General features: G+C 42.7%; 1 protein-coding gene across 1 annotated transcript in view; it reads left to right on the top strand.

Annotated features, from left to right (window-relative positions):
* The window catches only part of LOC308081608 (uncharacterized protein), a gene marked incomplete at both ends in the record, with an annotated part of 146,000 nt that overhangs the window by 99,985 nt on the left and 19,985 nt on the right, over nucleotides 1-26,030 (top strand). The window contains one exon of the mRNA XM_080457969.1: nucleotides 25,172-25,224. Coding sequence (XP_080314095.1) covers nucleotides 25,172-25,224 — 53 coding nt within the window. The remainder of the gene's footprint in view (nucleotides 1-25,171; nucleotides 25,225-26,030) is intronic.

Below are 26,030 nucleotides of genomic sequence, written 5' to 3' on the forward strand. Positions count from 1 at the left end.
GATCACATGACTATAGAGATACTGTGTACCGATTTGCATGAAGTTTGGATAAAATCTGTAGGTGGCGCTATAACATGCCCATGTGAAACATTTGATGCAGAGGTTCTGAATTGGCATCCAGGGAGTGTGTGTGCACAGTTTCGCAGCGACCGGGCCAACGGTGCCTATAAAGACACTGTGTACTGATTTGCTTTTTTGTTTTTTGGATAGAATCTGAAGGAGTAATATGCAAACATGTGTTTTCCAAAAGTCGGCCTCCTGGTGGCGCTATAAAAAGCAGATGTGAAAAATGCAGGGCAGATGTTTTTCTGACAGATCCGTGTTGATCACATGACTATAGAGATACTGTGTACCGATTTGCGTGTTTTTTGGAAAAAATCTGTAGGAGTAATATCCAATAATGTGTTTTGCAAAAGTTGGCCTCATGGTGGCGCTATAAAAAGCAGATGTGAAAAATGCAGGGCAGATGTTTTTCCTTGGCCTCTGGGGAGTGTGCGTGCAAAGTTTCACGCAGATCGGTGCAGTTATAGGGAAAAACGTGAATCTGCCTATTATAGCGCCACCATGAGGCTGTTAGGAAAGTTTTCAAGTGGCATTTCTTCCTGGGCCAAGTGGGAATCTACGTGGAAAATGTCACGGAAATCGCATGCTTCGTTCATGATTTGAGGCATTGTGTTCAAAATGATCCAATCCTGCAAACTTTGGGAGCCAATCTTAGCCAATCAGGATGGAATCTGGTAAATCGGACAGATCCGTGATGATCACATGACTATAGAGATGTGTACTGATTTGCGTGTTTTTTGGAGAAAATCTGTAGGAGTCATATCCAAAAATGTGTTTTGCAAAAGTCGGCCTCATGGTGGCGCTATGACAGCCTGATCTGAAAAATGTGGGGCAGAGGTTCTGCTGGGACATCCAGGGAGTGTGTGTGTGCAGTTTCACAGCGACCGGGCCAACGGTGGCGGAGATTAGCTGGTCGCAGACAAGGACGGACACACACACACACGGACACACGGACAGACGGACGCAAAACATACGGAGGCAAAACATACTCTCTCGCCATGCCTTTCGGCCTGGCGGAGACAATAACGCAGGTCAACGCACATTAGAGCCTCGGTGGAAGAAGCGCACCATTCAAGTCGCTGTTGTGCTGTAGGTCTGCCGCTAGCATGTCTGTTATTTTCATAATGCGGTCTCTCTTAAAACGGATCCGGCATAGATGTCAAAATCATCATAAATGTCCAGTGGGTGTAATCTGTCTCGCAAAATCGTTATATTGAAAAAATGTCGATAAAATCAATGCGGTCTGCCATGTTAATAGTTACTCCCAGGACTTAGTGCTGCCAAAAGGTGGTGTAAATATTTAGTTATTACTTAGAGGTACGTTATAACTAATTTGTGTGGTGCAACAGCTTAAAGTTTGAACTTAGTGTGAGGTGGTGCAACTGGCACCACCTCACACTAAGTTCAAACTTATCCTAGTTATTGCTTAAATGGCTTTTAAAAAGCCATTTAGACCGGGAAAGTATCTGTGTCATTTTTAGATTTCTTTGGCTATTCAAAAATAGCAGATCTACAAGCTCATAGCGCGGCACTCGTTGCCGCGCTATGAGCGTGTAGATCTGCTATTTATTTTATTTGTGAGCATTTGTGAAAATCTTTTTAAAAATTCAAGCGAACATTTGTATAATATTTTTGTTCCAGGGACCCCCCAGAAGCAAAGATTTGAGTTAAAAATGTGTGCTTTAAAATATATATTTTCAAAGATTTGCACACATTTTCAAGATTCTTTCACGAAAACAGCAGATCTACAAGCTCATATCGAGGCACTCTGATGATTGATATGATTTTGTATATCTGCTATTTTTGAATAGCCAAATAAATCTAAAATGACAGATGCGTCCTCGGATTGAAGCTATAACTAGGCTAAGTATGAACTTAGTGTGAGGTGGTGTAACTGGATCCAGGTTTGTGGGTTTGAATAATGTGAAGCACAAATGTACACATGACAGCAACAATGTTATATACATAAAATAAGATGTATGGAGGAATTATAATGACTATACTGTAGTTGTACTTCATTATCAACTGCAGCAACAATACGTTGTGATGTCATCAGTTGTACATGTGTGTGTGTGTGTGTGTGTGTGTGTGTGTGTGTGTGTGTGTGTGTGTGTGTGTGTGTGTGTGTGTGTGTGTGTGTACTAGAATGTGTACTTTGATCCACAGTACATGAATGATTGACACTTTCCTCTTGATTGACAGGAATCACTTGTCAGTGCATGTTGACACTGGAGGAGTGAAGTTTACAGTCTGGACTCATTTCTTCAACACTTTAATAAGGTAAACACTCTGAGTGACACAAAGCTTACTAATCTGTCAACATATCATTACTAATGTCATTAAATGAAGTTACAGAAGTGTTTTTATAGGTAAACACATCAGATTATAGTAAATGATGGATGTACAGTTTACTGTACTGTACAGTCATCCAGTTATGAACTGTTCTCTCTGCTAGTGTGTCAAACTGTACCGGAGCATCAGACTCACCATCACTTTATGTCTCCTCAACATTAGACTAATGAAATAAAATAAAATAATATAATCTATAACAGCTCTCAATCCAGTGACTGACTGAGGGATGTTGATATTGCCAATTTGTACAGCTATAGTTTTTCTGGCCCAAAAATATGGAAGGTCAAAATGTCCACTAATAGATAAGAATGGATGGATTCCTAAAAAACCTACTGAACACATTCCTGTTCTCTGGATAATGAATATTAACCATTTGATTGATCACATCACCTTGTCTCTGGTGCCACCTTCAGACCAAAGTATCAATTTCACATACAAGATATCTGATAATCTATTATATCTGCCTGGAATGAGTGTTTAAAGTATTTTCTTGTCATTACTGATTCATGCTTTCTTTACAATTATTGTTATTTCTTGGTGACTCTATTAATGTAGAGTGTTGTGTTTTTACTCTATTGTTACCTCGGCTGCCCATCATTGTACTCTGAGTTTAAATAAAGGTAATGATGATACTGTACAGTAGGTGGTTTACATTAATATCATGTTAATTTAGGGTGTTTCCAGTTGGTTACAATGAATTCCAAACAACAGCAGAGTGGGATTCAGACCAGCAGCTCATCAGCAGGTAAAACATTATGATAGAATTATGAAGCAAGTCATTAATTTAATGTCAAGTAGGACTATTTTCATAGAAGCATTTTTGATTCAATCATGGAGGTGTGTGTGTGTGTGTGTGTGTGTGTGTGTGTGTGTGTGTGTGTGTGTGTGTGTGTGTGTGTGTGTGTGTGTGTGTGTGTGTGTGTGTGTGTGTGTGTGTGTGTGTGTGTGTGTGTGTGTGTGTGTGTTAGGGCATTCACGAATAGTGATTTTTACTATTCGAATTATTCGACCTATAAGTATTCGAATATTCGATTAATCGATTTGATTATAAAAAAAATAATTAAAAAAATATATATATATAACTTTATATTTTTATTTTTTAATGGCATTGATGACTCGACTCAAGGAATGCGAGTTGACGTCACACCAGAGCTCACAGCTGCGTGTCTGCCACGTGCGATCACAGGGGGGCGTGAGGTCCAAAATGTTGCACATGAGTTTTACTCTTCCAGTTTTAAGCCATTGTAAAATATCCAATCAGAGCTCTAGTAGCACCAGGGTTGCTACATTGGTCACAGGTCAGGTCCATAAAGGCTCTACACACTAAACGTTGTTATCAGAGCAGAGCAGAGCAGACTACTACAGACTATAAGTGGAATGGTGTCAGGAGATCATTCTGTTAAAAGGTATGTAAAAGTTGCTGTTACAACTCTCTCCACACACATAGACAGTAGGACTACTAGTATGATGTTAAACATATGGCTTGACGTTCACTGTTCAACAACAAACACATGAACATGTGACACAATACACACATGCTTCAATCATTAGAGAAATCAGCAGGGGGCTTACAGGACATACTGTAGGCACAAGATCAGTGGTGGAAAGTAACTAAGTACATTTACTCAAGTACTGTACTTTTTTTTTTTTTTTTTTTTTTTTTTTTTTTTTTAACCGGAAGCGCCATGAAGGACGGCCGCATTCGTACACGCTCCGTAACATCGCAACGTTTTTCCATCTTTTTAGTATTTTTTAGCCTTCTCTTTTTTCCCTACACCGTCGCGTGTCTAAGGAGTTATGACAGACAAGCACTTATGGACATTAGCACAGCGATTACACACAGAATTCCGGACTTTTTTGCCGAAAACCTTCCACTCGGCTGGGTGGGGGGTGGGGTCCCCTTTGTTCCGGCTGGATCAACAACAACAAACCCCCGACGAAAAAGACCGTGGCGAAGAGGCACAAGAGCGGGTCTTCTCGTAAGAACAACAAAACGTGGATATAAACCTGCACTGCCTTCAATCCTGCTAGCGAACGTTAGATCTCTGTGTGAATCAAGAACAGTGACCACTATGGACGACTTACTGGCGCGCGTTAAATACAACGCAGAGACGAGGAGGACTTGTATTGTTGTGCTAACAGAGACGTGGCTAACGGAGTTAGCATCTGATTCTTCTATCACTCCTCCTGGCTTCACCGCGTATAGGAAGGACAGAGATCCTGTACTGAGCGGTAAGCAACGTGGGGGGGGAGTTTGTGCCTTGATCAACAACAACTGGTGCAAAGATGTTAAAATCCTAGACAGTCACTGCTCACCAGACCTTGAACTTTTAATCATAGCCTGCCGTCCTTTCTACCTACCACGCGACTTCAGCATCGTGATTGTAGCCGTTGTTTACATTCATCCTGGAGCTAATAAGGACACAGCTATGAGGGAATTACACCAGGCGATCAGTGCACAAGAAAATCGCCACCCGGACTGCGCAGTCATCTGCCTAGGCGACTTCAACCGGACAGACTTAAAAAAGGTCTTTCCCAAATTCCACCAGCATGTCGCCTGCAGTACCCGTGGTGACAATATTCTTGACCACTGCTACACGCCCTTCAAGGATGGATACAAAGCTCTCCGCCGCCCACCGCTAGGAAGCTCTGACCACGACGCCATCCAGCTGCTACCTGCCTACAAACAGAGGCTAAAAAGGGAGCCGGTCGTTGAGAAGGAAATCCGAATCTGGTCTGAGGACACAGACGCTATGCTACAATCCTGCTTCTACCAGACTGACTGGGGGATGTTTAAGAACGCCGCTGGGAATAACATCAACGAACTCTCAGACTCAGTCACTGGCTTTATCAGCAAGTGCATAGATGACATAGTCCCAAAAAAGACAGTTCGGATCTATCCCAATCAGAAACCATGGATGGACAGCGGAGTACGTGCACATCTGCATGAACGGGACGCTGGTTTCAAATCTGGCGACGTGGAAACGCGCAACACGATGCGCGCGGCCCTAAACAGCGCCATCAGGAAGGCGAAAAAGGCCTACACAAAAAAGATGCAAGACAAACTCAGCAGTGGCGACATCAGGAGCACATGGCAGGCAGTACACACCTTGACAGACTGCAAAACAAGAACCAGAAGCGAGGTGAACCCGCCTGCCTCCCTCCCCAACGAACTGAACACTTTCTACGGCCGGTTTGAGATCAGCTCCAACCGCGGCAGCCAAGCGGGGCCATCAGCAGCACCAGCAGAGGAGAACCCTCCTCTAACCATCTCGGAGAGAGAAGTGCGTACAGCCTTCACACGGGTCAACATCCACAAGGCAGCCGGACCTGATGGGATTCCAGGCCGGGTCCTTAACTCATTGAGTGCCAATGACGTCGCAGACGTCACGTTTTTCATAAGCCCAGAGTGCCAATGACGTCTGAGACGTCATGGGAAAAAAAAAAAAAAAAAAAAAAAAAAAACTAAAAAAAAAATCTTTTTTTTTTTCTTTTTTTTTTTTTTTGAAAAAAAAGGTTCAGAACCCAAGATATGATGATTTGAAGATTTGCTGCTCCATTCACTTCTTGTTTAACTTTTTACTGAAAAAGGCTGTATCTCGGCTCCTAAGCACTTTTTTTTTACAATGTATTTTTGGCCTTGGCACAGGGGTGATATAGCCAGAAATATTTTTGGCACTGAATGAGTTAAGACATGTGCAGACCAGCTGGCGGGTGTCTTCGCTGACATCTTTAACCTCTCCCTCTCCCTGGCTGTGGTCCCTGCAGGGTTCAAAATGTCAACCATTGTGCCCATTCCCAAAAAGGCCAAAGTGACATGCCTGAACGACTGGAGACCTGTTGCTCTCACCCCGATCGTCAGCAAGTGTTTCGAGAAACTGGTGAGGGAATACATCAGCTCCACGCTACCTGCCTCGCTGGATCCGTGGCAGTATGCATACCGCAAAAACAGATCCACCGACGACGCTATTGCCATGGCTCTCCACACCGTCCTCTCGCACATGGACAACAAGCTGCTGAAGGACAAATATGTACGTATGCTGTTCGTGGACTACAGCTCAGCATTCAACACCATTGTCCCAGCAATACTTGACAAAAAGCTCAGACACCTAGGGCTACACCCAAGCATGTGCGACTGGATACAGGACTTCTTGTCCAACCGACATCAGGTGGTGAGAATGGGCAGCATCACATCCGACCCCCTGACCCTCAACACCGGAGCACCCCAGGGACGCGTGCTGAGCCCTCTCCTCTACTCCCTGTACACGTATGACTGCATAGCCACACATGTCTCCAACACCATCATAAAGTACGCGGACGACACGACAGTGATAGGCCGAATCGTCAACAACGACGAGTCTGACTACAGAGAGGAGATCAAATCACTGGCACACTGGTGCCGTGAGAACAACCTCTCTCTTAACGTCGACAAGACCAAAGAACTGATCGTGGACTTCAGGAGGCCGCGGAGAGACCATGCGCCCATCCTCATCGACGGTGCTGCAGTGGAAAGGGTCAGCGAGTTCAAGTTCCTCGGAGTACACATCGAGGAGGACCTCAAATGGGAGACGCACTCCACACACGTGAGGAAAAAGGCTCAGCAGCGACTGTACTGGCTCCGCCGCCTGAAGAAGCTCGGAGTAGGACGTCGCATCCTCAGGCTGTACTACAACAGTTCTGTTGAAGGCATCCTAACAGGCTGTGTCACGGCCTGGTACGGGAACTGCACTGCCCGAGAAAAGGTCAGCCTACAACGAGTAGTGCGATCGGCAGAGCGGATAATGGGAATCGAGCTCCCAGCGCTCCAGGAACTGTACAAAAAGCGGTGCGTGGTCAAAGCCAAGCGCATCATCAAGGACAAGCACCACCCAAGTCATAGACTGTTCAACCCCCTACAACGACCGCGACCGGGCAAGGGGCTCTACCGCAGTATCAAGAGTTCCACCACCAGATTTTGGTGTAGTTTCAATCCAGCCGCTGTCAGAATGCTGAATGGGGCATAAGCCTGGATGAGTTCAGCAGCCTGACAGCAGGCGGCGCAGACTTTTCTGGCTCTTCCTGAACACACCTGTGGATTATACCAGGGACAATGACTTGGACTTTAGCCCCCCCCTCGGACACACCTGTGGACTACACCAGGTACAAATGACTTTTTGTTGCACTCCCTCATGGAGCTACATGCGGATTATACTAGGGTCAGTCCACTCTAGGTGGACACGCACTGACCTTTTGCACCTTAATCCCTTGTATAACGCACTGACTTTTTTTTGGGTCTTTTTATTGTGCTCCTTTTCCTCTAAGCACCTTAACGTCCTTTGTCTATCATGCACAGTATAAGTATAACATGCACAGTACAATACATTGCTGCTATGCTCAGGCATCTTAGTTTAGTTTTTTAGTTTTTTTATTATCTCAGGTAATTTGTAAATATGTAGATAACTTGTCTGGCCTTCTGTTGCTCTCTTGTTTTTGATCTCCTTCCCACCTGCCCCCCACCCTCTTCTTCTCCCCCCCCCCTCTTCTTTCTATGGAAACTAACGTTGCGATGGGAACGATGTACAAAAAAGAATTTCACCCACTTTTTTACCTTGTAAACCTGTGATGTGACAATAAAACTGATTCTGATTCTGATTCTGATTCTGATTAAAGGGCAAGACCACTTTGGTAGATGTTTGGGTTGTGTAGTTACCATGCCATGATGTAACTCCAAAGGTGGACAAGAAATCAAAAATATTTTTTCCATTGATTAGAAATTTATAATTCATATGTTGCTCCTCATTGATTTACATTTGTTTGAACAGCTCTCAAAGTCACTCTTTTAGCACATAAACGAACACAAACAAAGTTGATTCAGACAATATAGAACATGGTCTTGCCCTTTAAAGGAGGAGTTCACCCACAAAATGACTTATTTTCTATCAATTGCACACCCTATGAAGCCTTGAATCCATGGATTCTTTTTTGTTTTTGTCGCATTCTTAAGCTAATGATTTGATTCCCGTCTCCTACCGGCTAATGTATCCGGTAGGAGACACAAAGTAGATTATTTGTGTCTCCTACCGGAAATACACACGGTCATCAAATTATTGTTTTAGGAATGCCACAAAAACTAAAATAAATCCATGAAATCAAGGCTTCATGGGGTGTGTAATTGAGAGAAAATAAGTAATTTTTTGGGTGAACTCCCCCTTTAAGTTCAATTTTGAGGTATTGCTACTTTACTGGAGTATTTCCAATTTTCGATAGTTTTACTTCTACTCCACTACATCTCAGAGGCAAATATTGTACTTTTACTCCACTACAATTACTAGAAAACTTTAGTTACTAGTTACTTTGTAGGTTTTGATTATTATTACAAAACATACATTAACCACTTCAACCCTGTATACATTTCGGCCATTTGAAAATAGCAGATCTACAAGCTCACAATGTGTTGCGATGCGACGCATTGTGAGCTTGTAGATTATAATGCATTTGAAAATATGCTTCTAAAGCATTATAGACATGGGATGCATAGCAAGCGTTACTGCAATGTTTACTGCACTACAATTATTTGAAAACTTAGTTACTATTTATTTTGCAGATTTCGATTATTGCAATTTAAAATATCATTACAAAATATACATTAACAGGCAATGCAATTTTATTTGTGAAGCTCATTTCAACAAGACAAGCATTACGACATCAAGACACAGCTAAATAAACACATTATAAAAGCACTTTTGAATATAATAAAGTAAAAAATATGTCAAAATAAATAAAAATAGAGAGTTGAAATATAATGCAGAAGAATGATTAAAAAACCTCAATAAAAGACACTTAAAGGAGAATTTTGGACTAAAGTTTTATTACCTTTTCTATGACGTTATGATATCTTAGGATGAATGGTACAGTAGAAAATTTTCATAACTCCACCCCTGAGCCGCCACAGCTTAAAAGGTGCGCGGATATAGTTAGATCACATATTTTAATAGCTTTTTTTTTTTTTTTTTTTGTGAGAGATCTGACGTTCATAGTGACAGAACACTGTCCAAAAAAAAAAAAAAAAAAAAAAGAACAGAGGTCTCGCTAGACGAGATTGAAATCTCGAGATTTCAATCTCATCTAGCGAGACTTAGGTTTTTTTTTTTTTTTGGTTGCATAGTGTTCTGTCACTATGAACATCAGATCTAAAAAAAAAAAAAAAAAAAAAAAGCTATTAAAATATGTGATCTAACCTAAGGCCTATCCGCGCACATTTTAAGCTGTAGCGGACCAGGGGTGGAGTTATGAAAAATTTTCACTGTACCATTCATCCTAAGATATCATAACATCATAGAAAAGGTAATAAAACTTTAGTCCAAAATTCCCCTTTAAGCCCTATTTAATACTTCAGCCCCTCAAAATAGCCGATCTACAAGCTCACAACGCGTCGCATCGCTACACGCTGTGAGCTAGTAGATCTGCTATTTTCAAAAAAGTTTGCCAAAAACATCTGTGAAGTAGGCTATTGAGTACATTTACTTTGGTACGGCAAGTATAGTTTGATGCTTATATGTACTTTTACTCAAGTAAAACTTTGAATATAACCTACTGTAGGCCAGTGGTTTTCAATGTTTTTCAAACCAAGGAGAGATGAAGCAGGGACCCTCACTACATATTATATAAAATGATGTTTCATCTTAAACTATTTCATTGTCTTCATAGACTTGTTTAACAACATTATCATTGTACAGCGTTGTGTTGGATTCATGTTAATGTGTATTTTAAGACACTTAAACCCTCAATACTTTAAGATAAGAAAAAAAAAAGGTCCGATATCACAGGGGCAGGGGTCTTCAACAGGGGGTCCGGGACCCCTAGGGGGTCTTCAGTTACTACAGGGGATGCCGCCTAATCTTTGTCTGATAGGAACAATTAGTTGTCTCCGCCAGGCCGAAAGGCATGGTGAGAGAGTATGTTTTGCCCCCTGTCCGTCCGTCCGTCCGTCCGTCCGTCCGTCCGTCCGTCCATCCGTCCGTCCGTGTGTCATTCTGTCTGTGTACAGCTAATCTCTGGCAGCGTTGGCTTGCTTTCAAATCAGCCTCATGGTGGCGCTATAACAGGCCGATTCGTGTTTTTACCTATAACTGCACCGATCTGTGTAAAACTTTGTAAGCACACTCCCTAGAGGTCAAGGAGAAACCTTTGCCCTGCATTTTTCACATATGCCTTTTAAAGCGCCACCAGGAGGCCGACTCATGTAAAAAAAAAATATATATATATATTACTCCTTCCGATTTTATCCACATTTCACGCAAATCGGTACACATGATCTCCATAGTCATGTGATCAAGACGGATGTGTTTGATTTTTCATATTCCATCCTGATTGGCTAAGATTTACGTCTAAAGTTTGCAGTAGTGGCTTGTTTTTAACAAAATGCCGCAAATCATGAACGCAGCATCCGATTGTGGTCAAACTTTGCACGCACATTCACACTATGTTGAGGAGCAAATGCCACCCTTTTAAAATTGGCCTGTTATAGCGCCACCAGCAGGTCTAATTTAGCAAAACAATTGTTTTGAACAAAATGCCTCAAATCATGAATGCAGTCAGTGTCCAATTGCCGTGCAAGGCCTAAGAAGAAATGGCTACCTTTTCACATTGGCCTATTATAGCGCCACCAGGAGGCCACAATAACCTACCTGACCTGGAGGAGACCTGTGCTCCTCGGAGCACTTTTCTAACATTAACCTCTTGAATCCTAGCATCCCTATTCTGAGGGGAACATTAGCCGAGAATAGCAGATCTACAAGCTCGTTTTGAGCTTGTAGATCTGCTATTTTCTACACAGAGGTTTGGTGTAGAGGGAAGAAAGGAGCAGATAAAGTACAGGTTTTCCAAGTATTGAGGGTTTAAGTGGCTAACTGTCTGAAAATACATATTAACATGAATCCAACACAACGCTACACATTGATAGTGTTGTCAACTAAGTCTATGAAGCTATCTATGAAATCTATGAGAAAGTTTAATCTGCAACACAATGTTATACAATATGTAGTGGGGGGGTCCCTGCTTTGTCTCTATCTCAGCTAAGGGGTCCTTGGACCCAAAAACGTTGAAGACCTGATCTAAGGGTTCAACAGGGTCCCGCAGCCCCTGTTGAAGATCCCTGATATAGGCCTTTTAGACCTTTACTAGAGCCCCCCCTCCCCCCCCCCCCCCGTGTGTGTGTGTGTGTGTGTGTGTGTGTGTGTGTGTGTGTGTGTGTGTGTGTGTGTGTGTGTGTGTGTGTGTGTGTGCGCGTGTGCGCGCGTGCGTGCGTGCGGCAATAATAATAGTATTATTTGACTCTTTCCATCCAGGGAAGAACATCGACCCATCAGAACTGAGAATTGTTCTGATCGGGGGAAGACCTGGAGGTAGAGGCAGTGGAAAGAGTTCAGTAGGAAACATCATCCTGGGCAGAGATGTTTTTAAAGCAAACAGAATAACATCTCAGAGTGTCATGAGACAAGAGGAAGTGTCAGGCAGACAGGTCACTGTGGTAGACACTCCAGGATGGAGGTCTCATCTTCCCCTAGATCTGACCCCTAAACTGACTCAGTTAGAAATCCAACAGAGTGTGAATCTGTGTCCTCTAGGACCCCATGCCTTTGTCCTAGTGATCAGATTGGACAGACCATGTGTAGGAACATGGATGTCAGCAGAGGAGCATGTGAGATTTCTCCTCAGTGACAGAGTGTGGAAACACACTATTGTGGTGTTCACTGTAGATAGAAATAACATGAACACTGATCTCACTAGATCTGACCCTGAGATAAGACCTCTTATTGAGAAATGTGAAGGTCGCTTCCATGTTCTTAACATTAGTGACAGAGGAGATAGAAGTCAGGTCAGAAAGCTGCTGGAGAAGATAGATCAGATGGTGACTAGTAATGGTTGTCACTAAGAGACAGAAGAACACGTCTCAGAGGAACTGAAGGAGAAGGAGAGAACCATCAGAAGAAGAGCAGAACAAAGGAGGACAGACGCTCAGAAACAAACAACTGGACTTCCAAAACACATTGGTATGTTTTGTTTACTTTGTTTAAGTGACAATTAGCACATTTTTAACCTAAATGGCATTTTTTCTGATGTGAGGAGATTGTATTGACAAAGAAACACATTGTGTTCGGTTTTAATTTTATTTGCTGGTGAAATGTTATTGTTTAAGTCAATGGTTCTCAACCAGTGGTCCGGGGACCACCAGTGGTCCAGTGTGGGGGTTACCAGGGGGGTCCCCAGCAAAATTAGTTAGCATAGCGTCACAATCATTTTAACCACTTAGCTTTGGCTAATCAAAAATAGCAGATCTATAAGCTCATAGCGCGGCACCGAGTGCCGCCCTATGAGCTTGTAGATCTGCTATTTTAGAAACATCTTGAAAATGTGTGTCTTTGAATATGTGAATTTTTTAAAGCGAACATTTTTAACTCAAATCTTTGCCTCTGGGGGTCCCTGGCACAAAACATTTTCAGATGGGGGTCCGCGGCCAAGTGTATATCAAAGGGTTTGTGCCGTGCTGCGAGCTTTTACATCTGCGATTTTTCAACATTTTTGAAAAATCTTGAACGTGTTTGACACATTCTTTAACACAAATCTTCTCTCCTGGGGGTCCCTGACACAAAAAAAATCTGATGGGGGTCCTCAGCCAAATACATATCATTAGGGGTCCTTGACATGAAAAAGTTTGAGAACTGCTGGTTTAGAAGGTATTTGTAGAATCGGCCTCAGGTCTTAATGAGTTAAACATGCTAACCCGGGTGTCCCTATAAAAAAAGGATTATAATCCCCACAATAGTGAAAATAGCTGATCTATAAGCTATAGATCTGCTATTTTCAGTATTTGTCTTATGATGATGAAGTATATAGGGCTTAACCACATGAAGCCTAGCATCCCTATTCTGGGGAAATAGCTGATCTACAAGCTCACAACGTGTCGCGTTGCACCGTGTTGTGAGGTTGTAGATCTGCTATTTTGTGCTAATATATTTAGTATAGAGTGAAAACAGGTGGAGGCCTAGTACAGTCCCCTGGGGGACTCCACTCAACTAAGTATAGTGTTGAAGTGGTTTATTGGTTGAGGAACAAAGATACAATGTTTTAAACATATCGTTGCTGTATGTCCAAAACACTTCCTTTTGATTGTTATTTTTACAACATGTAAATAGAGTGAAAATAGCAGATCTACAACCTCACAACACGGTGCAACACGACACATGTGAGCTTGTAGATCAGCTATTTCCTCAGAATAGGGATGCTAGGTTTTATGTGTTGAAGCCCTATATATACTTCATCATATGCCAAATAGTGAAAATAGCAGATCTACAAGCTCGCAACGCGTCGCAATGCGACACGTTGTGAGCTTGTATAGATCTGCTATTTTCTGTTTCAATATTTGTATTAGACAAAAAGGTAGACAATACACAACGAGCATGACAGGACATAGGGCACAGCATAGCCCAACATGACAATACAATAAAGACAGAAACACAAAAGATCTGCTATTTTCACTTTTATGGGGAACTTTTTTTTTATAAGGACACCAGGGTTAGCATGTTTAAACAATAACATTTCACCTATGAATAAAATTGTAGATCTGCTATTTTTTGTTGTGTGACACTCTTGTATGGTGAAGTAGGGCGTTAATTTACAGCAACGATATATTGTGTTATATGACAAATAGCAAAAACAGCAGATCTACAAGCTCACAATGTGTCACGTTGAGAAGCATTATCAGCTTGTGGATCGGCTATTTTCACTATTTAAAACAAAAACCTTGAAAATGTTGTTAAACAAAGTGAAAGTAAACATTGTTTTCTCTGACAGGACTGACTGACCTCAGGATTGTGTTGTTGGGAGAGCAGGGCTCTGGGAAGAGTTCAGCAGGAAACACCATTCTGACAGGAAGTGGTTTTAAAGCTGGTCAGAGGTCAGTGCAGTGTGAGGTGAGACAGGGTGCAGTAGCAGGGAGACAGGTGACAGTGGTGGACTCACCAGGCTGGTACTACAACAGTCCACTACAGGACACCTCAGAGATGGACAAACTGGAGATCCAGAATAGTGTGTGTCTCTGTCCTCCTGGACCACATGCTGCTCTTCTGACGGTTCCTCTTCATAAAGCATTCACCAAAGCACAGAGAGTAGCAGTAGAGGAACACATGACACTTCTGTCACAGAGTCTCTGGAGTCACTCTATGGTACTGTTCACTCATGGAGACCGTCTGGGAGACAGAAGCATTGAGCAGCACATTGAGGCTGAAGGAGAAGACCTCCGCTGGCTTGTTGACAAATGTGGGAACAGGTATCATGTCTTCTACAATGAGAAGAGAGATGACACTCAGGTCACACAGCTGCTGCAGAAGATAGATGAGATGATGTCAGAAAACAGAGGTGGACACTGTGAAGCTGATGGAGATGTTTGTGAGAAGATGTCAGAGAGGAAGAGGAACATAGAGGAACATGTCCAGACACTGACCAGGAAACTGACCACTCTGAAAGCTCTCTCTGAAGGTGATCAATCTGTCTGTCTGTCTGTCTGTCTGTCTGTCTGTCTGTCTGTCTGTCTGTCTGTCTGTCTGTCTGTCTGTCTGTCTGTCTGTGACACCACTGCCAGCGAAAACGATTTTACTAATCTTATATTATAAATAATGTAATATTTACCATGATCGGCGTCTTCGTGGAGATTGCCTCATTACACGCACAGGGGTCTCGTAGAGTCGGGGGGGGGGGGTGATATTGGCCGGTCATGATCCTCCATTCCGTAGCTATGGCCAGCCACGGCCAAAAAAAAAGCAGAGAAAAGTGGACTTTTATCAATCCTTTAACACTACAGGAAACTAGCTTTATTTTATTTTTATTTTGTTGTGATCACGTGATTTCTGAGTTCTGATTTCTGATTTCTCTTCTTCGTGATCCTGGGATCATTCACAGGCTGCGGAACAGCCCCCCCCCCTCCACCCCCCCACCACTTTTTTTTCAAAATCAAGTCAATCTCGTCAGAAGCAGGATGCGCCTTAGCAGAATCTGACCAGAGGTCTCGTCAGTGGCAGGCAAAGAGTTAACAATAATATTAATAATACATCAGTGCAAAAAAAGGGGCAATAAATAAAAAACTAAAATTCAAACTTAATCACAACTGAACACCAGTAAAGCATCTGCTCATAAATATGTTGTAACTTTTTGTCAATTGTATTAATTTTCAGTGTTTATTCTCAAGGTTAATTACTTAATCTTATTAATAATTCATATAACACAATCTCTGAATCCAATCCTAAATATCAGTGTTAAGCAGCACAACGTGTCGCATCGTGTTGTGTTGTGAGCTTGTAGATCAGCTATTTTTGAACAAAGTAACTAGTAACTAAAGCTGTAAAATAATTGTAATGGAGTAAAAGTACAATATTTGCCTCTGAGATGTAGTGGAGTAGAAGTATGAAGTATCAAAAATGGAAATACTCAGGTAAAGTAAAAGTAATTCAAAATTGTACTTACTGTAAATACAGCACTTGAGTAAATGTACTTAGTTACTTTACACCAGTGGTTCTCAAAGTGGGGTAAAGTGGGTTTCCAGGGTGTCCCATTGCAAAATGTTCCAGATTTTATACGTTGGTTATTCAAAGATAGCAGATATACAAGCTCACAGCGCGCCACTTCCTGCTGCGAGCTTGTACATCTGCTCTTTTTTAACATTTTTGAAAATATTTGAATAATTTACAATTGTTTTAACACAAATATTCTCTTCTGGGGGTCCCTGGCACAAAACATTCTCAGATGGGGGTCTGTGGCCAAATATATACATGTGGGGATCCTTGGAACCAAAACGTTTGAGAACCACTTCTTTACACCACTGTGTGTGTGTGTGTGTGTGTGTGTGTGTGTGTGTGTGTGTGTGTGTGTGTGTGTGTGTGTGTGTGTGTGTGTGTGTGTGTGTGTGTGTGTGTGTGTGTGTGTGTGTGTGTGTGTGTGTGTGTGTGTGTGTGTGTGTGTGTGTGTGTGTGTGTGTGTGTGTCAGGAGAACATCAGAGTCTATCAGATGTGAGATTGATGCTGGTTGGTGGAGAGCAGGATGTCAGGAACAGAGCTGGAAATCTCATTCTGCAGGACTATGTGTTTACAGAAACTCCATTCAAGGTGAGTAATATGATATGAATGTTATAATGAAAGAAGTAAACAGTGAAGAGATCAAATATAAATGTTCAAATATGTATAAATATAAATGTTTTCTGATTATTAATTGATTTCTGTTAATGTGAAAGTATCTGCTGTCATGAATGTTTAACCACTTCCACCCTGGTGTCTTAACCCTTTAAGACTGGGAAAGCATCATCTATGTTACTTTAGATTTATTTGGCCATTAAAAAATAGCAGATCTACAAGCTCGTAGATCAGCATTTTTTTCTTTATCGCGGAAATTTTAGCACATCTTTAAATATATATTGTTTTAAAGCGAACATTTGTAACTAAAATCTTTGCTTCTGGGGGGTCCCTGGAACAACATATTTTGAGATGGGGGTCCGCGGCCAAATACATACAATTTTGGGGGTCCTTGACATGAAAAAGTTTGAACACCACTGATTATAGCAACATACGTTTTTTCAAAAAACTGTTAGGATTTAGAAGACATAGAATCCCCCAGAAACAAAGATTTGAGTTAAAAATATTCGCTTTAAAAATATATAGTCAAAGATTTGCACAAATCTTCATGATTAAAATAAATATATAGCAGATCTACAAGCTCATAGGTGCCGCGCTATGAGCTTGTATATAAAAATCACACAGGTGCGTTCCCGGTCTTAATGGGTTAATAATTTTTCATACCCCCCCAATTTATTCTTGCATTGTTTGAAAATAGCAGATCTACAAGCTTACAACCTGTCTCATAGCAACATGTTTTGAGCTTTAGCCAAAGTATAAAATAGGTCTTAAAGGGAATTCATGGATATGTTTTAGTTTTTGTCTCATTCCTAAGACAATAATTTGATGACCAGCGGACCGGTAGACAGCGGTTCCGGTAGGAGACACAAATGAGACTCTTTGTGTCTCCTACCGGAACCGCTGCCGGTCATCAAATTATTGTCTTAGGAATGAGACAAAAACAACACAATATCCATGAATTCAAGTCTCCATGGAGTGACTAATCTACAGAAAGAAAGTACTTTTTTGGGGTGAACTATCCCTTTAAGACCAAGAACAGTATTGTCATAATAATATAGTCACTGTACCAAACTACAATAAAAGTACTCATTATGCAGAATGGACCATTTACAATCATATTACTGGATTGTAATTAGTAATATATTAATGTATTCATTGAGGACAGAATAGAATGAAGTTTTTGCATTTTATGACTAACATACAGTAAACCTCATATTCCAGGAGTTTAAAAGCCAGACTAAACTGACACAATGTGTCAGACAACAGAGACCAGTTGCTGACAGAGAAGTCAGTGTGGTGATCTGTCCAGACTGGTCGACTACACCTCCATCACAGAAGACCAAAGACGTCCTTCTACACGGTGTGACTCTGTGTTCTCCTGGACCCCACGCTGTCCTGGTGACTGTTGATGTCAGGTCCAGTTTCTCTGAAGCTGACAGGAGATCAGTGGAGGAACACATGGAGCTGCTGGGGGACAGAGTCTGGAGAAACACTCTGGTTCTGTTCATGTGGGGATACTGGCTGGGAGGGAGACATGTTGAGGAGTACATAGAGTCTGAAGGAGAACCTCTGAGGTGGATCCTGGAGAAATGTGCCAACAGGTACCATGTTCTACATACCTGTTGGCACATTTCAGAAGTGACAGAGCTGATGGAGAAAACAGAAGACATGGTGACGAGGAACAGAGGACACTTTGAACCTTCAGTCTCCAGAGAAGACAGCTCTGTCAGAGACACAGGACACTTCAAGGTGGGACATGAGACAAGACACATGACACTGTTTGAAAGACTGAAAAGAATGAAAACATTTACTGCTGAAGAATGATAAAGATAAATTACTAATCGCTGTGGGTGAATTCAGATGTTGTAGCAGCAACAGCTGTAAATGTAAAACACAAGATAGGTACAGATAAGAGTAGAGAGATGAAAAAAATATAAAATACAAAACTAAATAAAAATAAATTGATTCAGAATGGAACAGACAAGAAGAAGATTGAAAGAAGAGAGAGGAGATGAGAGAGGAAGTTGTAGTTTGTGGAGACACAGACACTCAATACTAATGACCTGTCTGAGGGTTTGTCTAACACTCATCTATCTCTGATATACAGTAGAACTTTCTAAGGAAGTTATTATGCTCACATAATGTTGACATTTATTCATTAGGTCAAGCTTCATAGGGAAGCTGTTCATTAAGAATTGACAGTCCTTTGGGACAAAAGCTACACTTTTGATCGCCAAAGAGACTGACTTTACACACTCTTCTTCTTTCCAATAACATTTATAATAACGGACAACTCGTACAATCAATGTATATTTCCAACACATCTGGTTCAGGACAGCCTATTGATCATTCCCTCTAAATGTATTTATTGTTGATTTTATCATGAACAAAGCTTCCATAATCCAGACATAATGCTTATCGATTTTACAGACGATAGTTAATAAGTAATAATAACATTTATGGTGTGATTGTAACATGTTAATGTCTTCTTTGTTCTACATACAGAGTGATGTGTCCAGTGTAACAGCATCACTAGCAAGCCTCCCTGGTGGATTCAGTAATGAAGGTGTAATGCAGGTTGCAGGTTAGTTTCCTGTTTCTAATATCATTCAAACTATTATTACAGCATTTATTTTAACATACTGACTGTACTGGAGGAATAGAGTTTAACATTTTGATGAAAACAGTGTTACTTAAAGGATGACTTCACCCATTTCAATCTATCTTCATATAATTGCTCCTCACTAATGTTCATTATAATAAGTTACCATTTGTGTCTACTCACTCTGTGTCTCAGAGGAGCGCTGTGGACAGTTCAGAAACCTGCCTACCAGTGACATCATCGATGGGGAATCCAAGCTAATAGAAACTGCAGGCTTTCTATTGCTGGAAAGTTAGCATGCTATAATGGAAGATATTGTACTTGCTTGAATTTTTTTTTCTTTCTGAACTGTCCACATCCCTCCTCTGGGACACAAACTGAGTAGAAACAAAGTGCCACCATTATAATGAGCATTAGTGAGGACCAATTATATGAAGAGAGGTTGAAAATGGGTGGAGTGAGTCATCCTTTAAGTTATTAAATAAGACAAATGTATTGAAGTGATCAGATGTTCTGATTCTTCTCTGATGATGTAATATAGCGATGGCCAAAATGCAAAACCTCCTATCTGAAAAATTAACATTGTTGGGAAAATGAAAAAGAAAACTACAAAATGTTGTATCTTTTTTGCACAATGCTATTTTTTTATGATACCCATCACATAATTCACCGTTTCTGGATTTCTGGATTATATTACAATATTATATGTTAATTACACTGATCTCATATTGCAAATGCAGATAGGAGGTTTTTCCCCACTTTTCCTGGATAATTCTGCAGATAGGAGGTTTTGCACTGTGATGTTAAGTGATTGCATAACTAAATAATGATAAATAGTACAGGCTGTAAATACATAGATTTACAGCTGCAAACAGTTGCATCAGTGGTGTGGTCTAGGTTTGTTTTCTGAGGTATACAATAATCATTCCCTGCACGAGATGCGTGTGGTCGTGGTAATTTTCAATGGTATGAAATGGTTAGTAGACTGTATACGCTTTTTTCCAAAAACAACAACAATTAGGTGGACTACAAAACAACTGGCCCAGGCACCCCTCGACATAATCCCCCCTATACCCTCAACTCCACCACCTGAAATACCCCCCCACTCCCACAACCCCCATTCCCCCCAACCAGCACAACACACCCCTCAAACCCCACCCATTAGGTGGACTACAAAACAACTGGCCCAGGCACCCCTCGACATAATCCCCCCTATACCCTCAACTCCACCACCTGAAATACCCCCCCACTCCCACAACCCCCATTCCCCCCAACCAGCACAACACACCCCCCAAACCCCACCCACCCAAACCCTCATGCCCTCCAACTCCCCTAACTCATACAACTGGATCACCAACCTTGTGTCCGGTGTGGATAGTGGAATAGTATGTAATATCATTGAATGTCTTAAAGAGCCTATAAGCAAGGAGGAAAGACGGATGCCTTGACCCTAGAATCACCACAGCCAGGGAGGAGATGAGAGCAGCACACAGGGACTTTGTCGCTGACCAAAAAGGAGAGGGTCTGAGGGAGGAATATAAGCGGAGGAAGGAGGAGCTATATCAAGTGTATGCAACTGGAACAACGGGAGCTGACCCAAAAGATCAGGGACATTAAAGAGGTGCATGTTCACCAGAAACATGGCAAGAGCTGGAAGCTCATCAATGACATTTCTGGCAGAAGCTCTTCTCAGACTTCCAAGATCTGGTGAGAAAGCGCAGAGGAACGAGTTGAAACATGGTACCAGCACTTCAAAACACTCCTAGGAAATCCTCCTTCAACCAAAGAAGAGGATGATCCGATGCTCCTGTCTTCCATGACCTTCCCAAACCAGACGGTTCACCATGGATGAGTACCAGAGGGCCAAGGCTACTATCAAGTGAGGCAAGAGCTGCGGGGAAGATGGAGTGACAGCAGAGGTTCTGATGTATGTGCCCATAGACGAGGTGGTGTTGGATTTTATCAAGCACACACGTCTAGCAAGCTGCCGAAGCTGTGGAGCAAAATGATCATCGATCCAGTACCAAAGTCAGGCGAACTCACCAAGGCATTAGCCTGAGCTCACAAGTTGCCAAGACGGCTAACAGGAAGATCCTCAACCGTCTTAGACCCATCTTAGACCCTGTAATGAGAAACTCGGGCAGATACTGGTGCTGAGGAGGATTCTGGAAGGAGTAAGGAGCGGAATCTTTCAGTGGTGATCACCTTCATGACTTCCAAAAGGCTTTTGGCACCATCCACCGGGGGAATCTGATGAACATTCTCCGGGCCTATGGAGTTCCTGAGAAGATGGTTCAGATGATGGAGACAAGCTACTCGAGGCAGTCCAGGACTTCTAATAACCTGGGCCTGGACTGCTTCAATGGAACAGGACCTGAAGGTCCGGGGGGCACTTGACTGGAATGCCTTGCATGGGATGAGGAGAGTGTGGAAATCAGATATGGGAGAAGACCTCAAGAGGCGGCTGTTCGTATAGCTACAGTGGAGTCAGTACTGCTGTATGGGGCTGAGACATGGACCGTCACAGCACAACAGGAAAGGGCCTTTGATAGAGTTGTAGTGATGATGGAATCCTATGAATGGCACTAGGAGTCACATGGACGGACCACATCAGAAATGTGGTCCTCTACAGGAACCTACCATGGGTCACAGACAAAGTCAGAGAGAGAAGGATGAGGCAGGGCACTGCGTCAGGGACCCATAACTAGTGGCAAGCAAACTAACACTATGAGAGCCAACCCAGTGCAAAGCCTGGAGAGACAAGAAGTGCACCACCCACGTAGATGCACTTTGGCGTAACAGCTTAGCCAACAATACTGTAGAGCTCAAGACCCTGATGCTAGATAGGAGAGTGTGGAGGGCAGCGATTCAGGAGTCCCAAGTTGGTGTTGGCTAGACCACACTCACACATCGCAAAGACCCTATTCTATATGATCCGGCCTAACTGACCCATGCCCCCCTCAACATAATTCCCCCCATACCCTCTACCCCCAACTCCACGACCTGCAAAACTCCCCCACTCCCACAACCCCCCCCCCAACTGCCAGCCCACACCTCTCCACCTCCATAACTCAAAACCCCATCCCACTTCAGGGGTCCCGAGTTGGTGTTGGCTAGACCACACTCTCGCATCGCAAACACCCTATCCTGTGTGATCCGGCCTAACTGGCCTATGCCCCCCTCAACATAATCCCCCCCATACCCTATACTCCCCAACTCCACCTACTGCAATACTCCCCCTCTCCCACAACCCCCCCCCCCCCCAACTGCCAGCCCACACCTCTCCACCTCCCTAACTCAAAACCCCATCCCACTTCAGTAGTCCTGAGTTGGTGTTGGCTAGACCACACTTTCGCATCACAAAGACCCTATCCTGTATGATCCGGCCTAACTGGCCTATGCCCCCCTCAACATAATCCCCCCCATACCCTCTACCCCCCAACTCCACCACCTGCAATACTCCCCCACTCCCACAACCCCCACCCCCCCAACTGCCAGCCCACACCTCTCCACCTCCCTAACTCAAAACCCCATCCCACTTCAGGAGTCCTGAGTTGGTGTTGGCTAGACCACACTTTCGTATCACAAAGACCCTATCCTGTATGATCCGGCCTAACTGGCCTATGCCCCCCTCAACATAATCCCCCCCATACCCTCTACCCCCCAACTCCACCACCTGCAATACTCCCCCACTCCCACAAACCCCATACCCCCCAACTGCCAGCCCACACCTCACAACCCCCATAACTCAAAACCCCATCCCACCCCATACCCTCATACCCCCAAAACCCACCCAACCCATTACCCCCACTCCCAGAACCCCCGGTCCCCATGCCCCCAACCAGCACACCACAACCCCCAAACTCCACCCACCCAAACCCTCATGCACCCCCCACCCCATACCCCCCCAACCACCACCCACACCTCCCACACCCTATAACTCCAAACCCCATCCCACCCCCATACCCTCATACCCCCCAACCGACACACCACAATATTTTCACAGGGTTGTTGGCTGCCACGGTGTTCACGTGTGATTTTGATCTGCAATTAATAAAAAATCACGACAATGACGTTCACATTTAAGCAGCAATGACAACCTCTAACCACAAGTTCAAAATGTTCAATGCCAAAACCTCCTATCTATACCTAAAAATGACCTCCTATCTACATAGATGCACATAGGAGGTTTTTACCTAGAAATAGTTAGGCTTACAAACAAACATTATTTTTGTTAAATAATTTATGCTCATTTTGAGATCAAGACATTCTACAGTACTGTATCAAGTATTACCATGATTTTTTTTTATCAACTCACACTCTTGGTGTGATAAAAGTGTCACCACCTGACACTAATCATTAGCAATCAACAAGGCAATGCAATTAACTTGACAGAGTTACTAACAAATACTTAACTAGTAAGGAGGGAAGACACTTTTTTATTTTGAAAGTAATAGATGACTACAAACTGAAAGACATTTAGACGGTCTACATAACATAAAATTCCCAAGTTTCAGCTCTGTCTGCTGCTCAACTAGTTCTGGTGCAGATAAGAGGCTTTGCGCTTCAACATTTCAGCACTAATTGGCACTGAACATGATAGGAGGTTTTAGTCAAATGACTTTTTCTGACAAAATGAGGGGCAGGACTATCTTGCAGACAGACTGATCATGTGCAGCATAGCCTATAGTCCTCATTCACAGTGAAATCCGAAAATCATGAAATTTGCGCATAGGAGGTTTTGCATTTTGGCCATCGATAGTGAATCAGTTCATTGAATATTGTGTCTTGCTGCTTGTTTTCTTCACATCATGAACATAAAAGTCATTTCTGTAACAGTATCAACTGATTGTTGTTTTCTCTCAGGTGTATCAGGTGTGAATGAACTTCAGATTAGCCAGACAACAGGTAAGTTCTTCACTCTCTCACCTTTATGTTTGACCATGGAATCAATCTAGGAACTAGATAGTCCTCCTTGGAAAACGCGATTCCACGATTGCAGGAATTACCTCAGATTTCAAGGCCGTCCGTGGATTTCAAAGCCGTCGGCGGAATTCAAGGCACAGTGCAGAAAACAAGTAGAATCTTTGTAAAACACTGTCGTATGGAGAAGTATTCTCTCTGTCTCAGGGCAGTGCAGGCAGCTGAACTCCCCCTCCCCCCCTCTCACACACACACAGGCACGCAGAAAGAGAGAGAGAGCACAGGACAACTACAGCTCTGCTAAACTTCGGGGCAGGTTAACGATGGCTGGTTGACCCCGATTTGACCACTAGGCAATCAACAGCACTAATTAATGGCAGCTGTAACACTAACACACTGTAACAGCTGTAACACAATAGGGACGAGCTGTAATTGCTTAAGCCCCGCCCCCTCTGTCCCACATTTTATTTTATATCACTTCACATTCATCACCACAGAATTCTTTACGTTATTTCCTTTCTTTGATGTAAACACAGTGTGAACACAATGTGGTGACACATCCAATCACAATCTCCATGGGCGGAGCGGAACATGGCAGAAATTCAGAGCTAAAGGCAACCCTCTCACGTGAACTAATAAGCGACGTGGTTGGTTAAAAACGTTAACATGGATAGCGCAGACAAAAGGAGGATCGATCAGTCTCGCCCCAGACCTCCTGGTTCCTATAGGGGCAAGACAACAAGTCATCAAGATGTAACCTTATTGAAATGGTCGTTTTTGTTCTGTGCTTTGCACCCTGTAACCTAAATAAAAAAGGCTCAAATCATCAGAGTTGCTGCAGTGCCAATTCTTTTCAGCTTGAGGCGCGGTGGAATATCCCTTTGAACCCCATGGGACATTAGCTGACCCTGGCAACAAGAAGAAATCTTAACTAGACACCATAAGAGTCCTAAAAAACAGGTTACAAAAAAAATGTCACTCAGGTGCTGGGGAACCCTCTCCCCTGCCCTACTAAGACTGTTGTACTGTTTATTCATTTGAACTAAAACCAAGCTATTATTTTTCCTCCAGGTGCCGGACTGAGTCAGCCAAACGTGTCGCTGATGCCATCAGAGACGTTTCAGGTTGGTAAAGTGTGTGTGTGTGTGTGTGTGTGTGTGTGTGTGTGTGTGTGTGTGTGTGTGTGTGTGTGCGTGCGTGCGTGCGTGCGTGCGTGCGTGCGTGCGTGCGTGCGTGCGTGCGTGCGTGCGTGTGTCTGTTAGCCGGTGTCTAGGTTAATAATCAAATAAATAAGAATTATCACACAAGCCAGTTGGAGTGCTTGTGTGCTGGCAGACCCCGGACACACACTATGTCTTGGCCATTTCAATTATAATATTTATTATTAAGTTAGATTAAATTCAAAGTAACTTTTATGGGACAAAATGGAGTGAGTTTGTCTTGACTGCTGTTTGCAGCCAGCATCAGTCTCAGGCGTGCATGAACACACGTACACACAGCTCGCTTGCTGGCTCTCTTCCTCCGAAATATGTTGCATACCAATTAAATATACTTAGGCCTAATGGTGCTTCTACTGAATTATTACCTGAGAAAACACAACATTTGCAACGCTATTTTTTATTTAAGATTTGAGAGACGCATATCATTAAAGATCGTATATATGACGAGGGAAAGTGTGCTCCACCTGTGTGCACTGCATATTATGTAACTAAGAGATCTGATGTGTAAAATCTTATGACAAAAATGTATGAAACAGTGTGATTGTGATTGCTGTAGCTGTGAGCTAGAATTGCATAGGATCCTAACTAGAGGTGTGCATTTTCATTGGCTACGCGATTTGATTACGATTCATCGGTTAACGATTTGATTCGACTCTACGATGCATCTTGATACATCTCAATTTTTCTATATTCTAATAGCTCAGTTAATA

This window comes from Gymnoscopelus braueri (genome assembly GCF_963280865.1).
Source record: "Gymnoscopelus braueri genome assembly, contig: SCAFFOLD_51, whole genome shotgun sequence".
Taxonomy (NCBI): Eukaryota; Metazoa; Chordata; class Actinopteri; order Myctophiformes; family Myctophidae; genus Gymnoscopelus; species Gymnoscopelus braueri.